We start from the raw sequence: 4,674 nt of genomic DNA on the forward strand, positions 1-4,674 counted from the left end.
ATATATATATAATTATAAATATATTTTTTATAAAGTCTTTATGTAAAAAAATTAGTTTTTACTTTTTACTTGTTCTCAGAATACAATTTTGTTATTTAATTGGATACATATATATATATATATATGTAATATAAAAAAAAAATTCTTTATTATAATATATAAAATAATTAATAAATTATTTTTTTTTATTTTATACAAATAAGAAAAATTATTCTTTTGAAAAACTTTGTATCTTTTTTTTTTCATTGATTATTATATTAATACTGATTTGGTTTTAATAATAATATTGTTATATGTGACGAAATAAAAGAAAAAAAGAAAAGAAAAAAAGAAAAGAAAAGAAAAAAAGAAAAGAAAATAAAATAAAAGAAAAGAAAATAAAATAAAAGAAAAGAAAATAAAATAAAATAAAAGAAAATAAAATAAAATAAAATAAAATAAAAGAAAAGAAAAATATTGTTTTATATTTATTTATTTTATATATAGATAGATATATATATTTATATATTTTTATGAAATTTTCGTATTCCTTTTAAATATAGATATAGTTTTTATATAAAAAAATATATTTATATATATATATATATATATATTTCCCTATTTTATATTTATATTTATTTATTTAAAAAAAAAGGTAAGACAGTTGGACGAAGAAAATATATTCACCATGTTAGAAGAAAGAAATGAAAACAATGAAAATAATGAAGATAACGAAAATAATGGATATAATCAAAATAATGAGTATGATCAAAATAATGAGTATGATCAAAACAATGAGTATGATCAAAACAATGAGTATGATCAAAACAATGAGTATGATCAAAATAATGATTATAATCAAAATAATGACTATAATCAAAATAATGACTATAATCAAAATAATGACTATAATCAAAATAATGACTATAATCAAAATAATGATTATAATCTAAATAGTGGATATAATCTAAATAGTGGATATAATCTAAATAGTGGATATAATCTAAATAGTGGATATAGTCTAAATAGTGGATATAGTCTAAATAATGTATATAATCAATATAGTAATAATATAGAAAACAGTGGAAATATTTTAAATAATGGATTTTTTGGTTCTTCGACTAATAATAACAACAGGAGTATATTAGGAGGAGTAAGGGAGCCAATACAATTAGAAGCGAGGGGTTTTTTTATTAATGGTAGAAGCAATAATGTCAATAGAATATTGGTAAATGTAGATCATAATAATGTCCCAATAAATTCATTGAATGGCACAAATCATATTTTGGGTATTCCTAACAATATAAATATGGATTCATTGATACAGACTATACTTTTAGCTTCTAGTTTGATAATTAATGTAGGTTTTTTTTTTTTAAAAGCACGAAAAAATAAATGATATATAAATAAATAAATATATATATATATATTTAAATATTTTATTTATTCATTTATGAGGATATATTTGAACACGTACATATACAAACATATGTACATGTTATATATGTATATATATATTTATTTATTCATTTATGAGGATATATTTGAACACGTACATATACAAACATATGTACATGTTATATATATATATATATATATATTTATTTATTTATTTATTCATTTATATATTTATGTTGATTTTGTTTGTGTAGACGTCCGCAAGAGCTGTTGCTACGAGTAATAGGAATACAAGAAACTCAAACGCATTGACATCCGACGGAGAAGAAACTATGGAAGAAATAGTAGATGATGGCATGGAAGAAATTGATTTAAATGAAAACTCGGATTTTATACATGATGGTAACCCCTTGGGAGAATATTCAAATATGGAATATGAACTTTTAAATGAAGTGTCTGCTAGTACAGATTTCTCAGATTATCATAGTGTTGTGGATGAAGATTTAATTAATTTTAATGATGATGTTACTTTAGAAACACAATCCATGATAGCACACGGAGGGTCTTTGTCAGAAATAGAAGAAACTGGAGATTTATCTTCAGATGTTGATAGATTACATTCATCAATCGAAACTACTCCAAGAGATGATGTTGTATATATACGAGGTGATATTGTATTAGGAGAGGATGAAATAATAATAGAAAATGGTGAAATAATATTAAATAATATTGATGAATTATTTGAAGATGTACCTGAAATGTTGGAAAATGCAAATTTATTAGAAGATAGAGAACATGTTTTTGAATATAATATATCTGTAGCAAATGAAAATACAACAAACCAAAATTCATATAATTTCAATGCACCACAAGATAATACATTAACAAATTATAATATATCTAGATTTTTACAAAGATATGGTACAACCACTCCTAATACTCAACATAATATATCAATACATCGAGATGGACATTCATTAAGATCAGACACTAATATTTACGATAGAATTAATGGCCCTTCTATACGTGAAAATTCATTATATCCAGGGAGCTTTGAAATGGCTCAATATGCTGACAGATACCAAATGGGACATACTATAGCTGAAGGGTTTTTATATTAATACAATGATATATACATATATATATATATATATATTTAAAATATATAATTATATTGTTTACCAAAAATTTTTTTTGGACCATTTTCATATATACACAATATTTATATATTATTTGTTAATAATGTCCTTTGTGTCTCGGTGTGTTTTTTTAATAAAAATATTTATATGTATGTAAGTAATAATATTCATATTTTTATTATATTTTAATTAGTTATTTATTTTTATCATTTTTTGCCATCGATAACATATATATTATAAATTTTGACTTAAAGCATAATATTAGCTATGTAATTATAATAGACATATATATATATATATATATATATATATATATATCCTTTAAAAATATATTAAGAAATTTTATTTAAAATTCTATATAAGAAAAAAAAAAAATATATATATCATAATAATTAAATATACCGATTGTTATAGAGCGCATCTTTTATTATAATTTAATTAAATTTTTTTTTTTTTTTTTTTTTTTTTTTTTTCCTCTCCTTTCATTTTATTTCTATAACGCATTTTTTTTATGTATGTGTAGTGGGATTTTTAATTGTACATAAATAATATCATAAATAAATATGTGTGTATATTTTGTATATTTATTTACTAATGATTCATTTCACTATATTTTTATAAAAAGATAAAATAAATATAAATAAAAATATACATATATATATATATATATATATATATATATATATTTATTTATTTATATACCACATTTCCTTTCGTACTATTTATTCTTATTCTTTTAAAAATATATATATTGTTAAATAATAATAATTATAAATACATCCAATGTTTATAAATAATGTTTTTTATTTATATTGTAAGAATTGTACAACTTATTATACAAATATTTTTATTAAAAAAAAAAAAAAACAAACAAAAAAAAACATATTTTTAACTCTTTTTTTTTTTTTTTTTTTGTCGGATTTGTTATAAATATTGAATATATATATATATAAATAATATATATATATATTTTTTTTCTTTATGAAGAAAACGGTTATTTTATAGATTTTTATAGAAACTATAAATTTTTATGCTTTAAAAAATAAAATAAAATAAAATAAATAAAACAACAGTGCAATAAAATTAGTTGAGGGTTTATAATTGAAGAGTTTTTAATATTATTTTTAAATTTCTTTTTTTTTTTTTTTTTTTTTTGAAAGTTAAAATATAATAATAATAATAAAATATATATTATATATAATATATATATAATTATTTTATATAAAATTTATAATGTTTTCTTTAAAAACAACATTATAAAATAGATTGATACATTAACCAGAATCTATATACCAAAAAAAAAAAAAAAAAAATTAATTAATATAAAATTGTTAATTTCTTAAGAAATTAAAATATTAGAAAATTTAATAATTAATTATATAGTAAATAATTATAATTTTATATATAATTCTTTATATATATGTAATATATATATGTAATATATATATATATATATAATGTAATAATATGTATTTTAATTTAATTATAAAAAATAATATAATATATAAAATTATAAAGAACAAAAATATAAGACCCTTCATCATAGTTTAAAGACATAAAACATAATGCTTACAAATATATAATAATATGTAATATTATATTTTATTATATATATATATATATTTATATGTTCACAAATTAAACAACAACAACAACAACAACAAAAATTTTTCTATATGTTATATATTATAAAATTGCATAAGATTCTTCTAGTTCTAATTAAATAAATATAAAAATTATAAAAAGTTATTTTTAAATATATAATAAAAAATATAGTTGTATAAACTAATTTTATATATGGACAAGAACATTTCTTTTTAATAACCTTATTAATTGTTTTATTACTGGATTCAATTCTTTTTTGTATATATTATGATGCATAAAAAAAATTATATATGACAATGAATATATTTTATATTATTTAATGTAAATATATATGGATGGGAAAACCAAAATATATACATTAGAAAAATAAATCCAAAAAAAAAAAACAAAAAAACAAAAAACAAAAAACATTAGATTTAATAGAAGTAGAGTAACCTATGAGGATATTATTATAACAACAGTTGGAAGGGTTTTATGAATAATATATGTATGTGTTTATAGAGAGAGAATAACATACATTTAAAAAAAGTAATCTGTTTTAAAAGTCATTAAA

The 4,674-nt window shown here is 17.8% G+C and overlaps 1 protein-coding gene across 1 annotated transcript; it reads left to right on the forward strand.

Moving 5' to 3' along the window:
- Positions 1 to 667: 667 nt before the first annotated feature.
- Positions 668 to 2,498, forward strand: PF3D7_0935600 (gametocytogenesis-implicated protein; the record flags this gene model as incomplete). The annotated part of the gene is made up of 2 exons (XM_001352184.1): positions 668 to 1,339; positions 1,632 to 2,498. The coding sequence occupies 2 exons, from the start codon at positions 668 to 670 to the stop codon at positions 2,496 to 2,498; spliced, it is 1,539 nt and encodes a 512-aa protein (XP_001352220.1).
- Positions 2,499 to 4,674: the final 2,176 nt, after the last annotated feature.

The sequence above is a fragment of the Plasmodium falciparum genome (genome assembly GCF_000002765.6).
Source record: "Plasmodium falciparum 3D7 genome assembly, chromosome: 9".
In the NCBI taxonomy this organism is placed as follows: Eukaryota; Apicomplexa; class Aconoidasida; order Haemosporida; family Plasmodiidae; genus Plasmodium; species Plasmodium falciparum.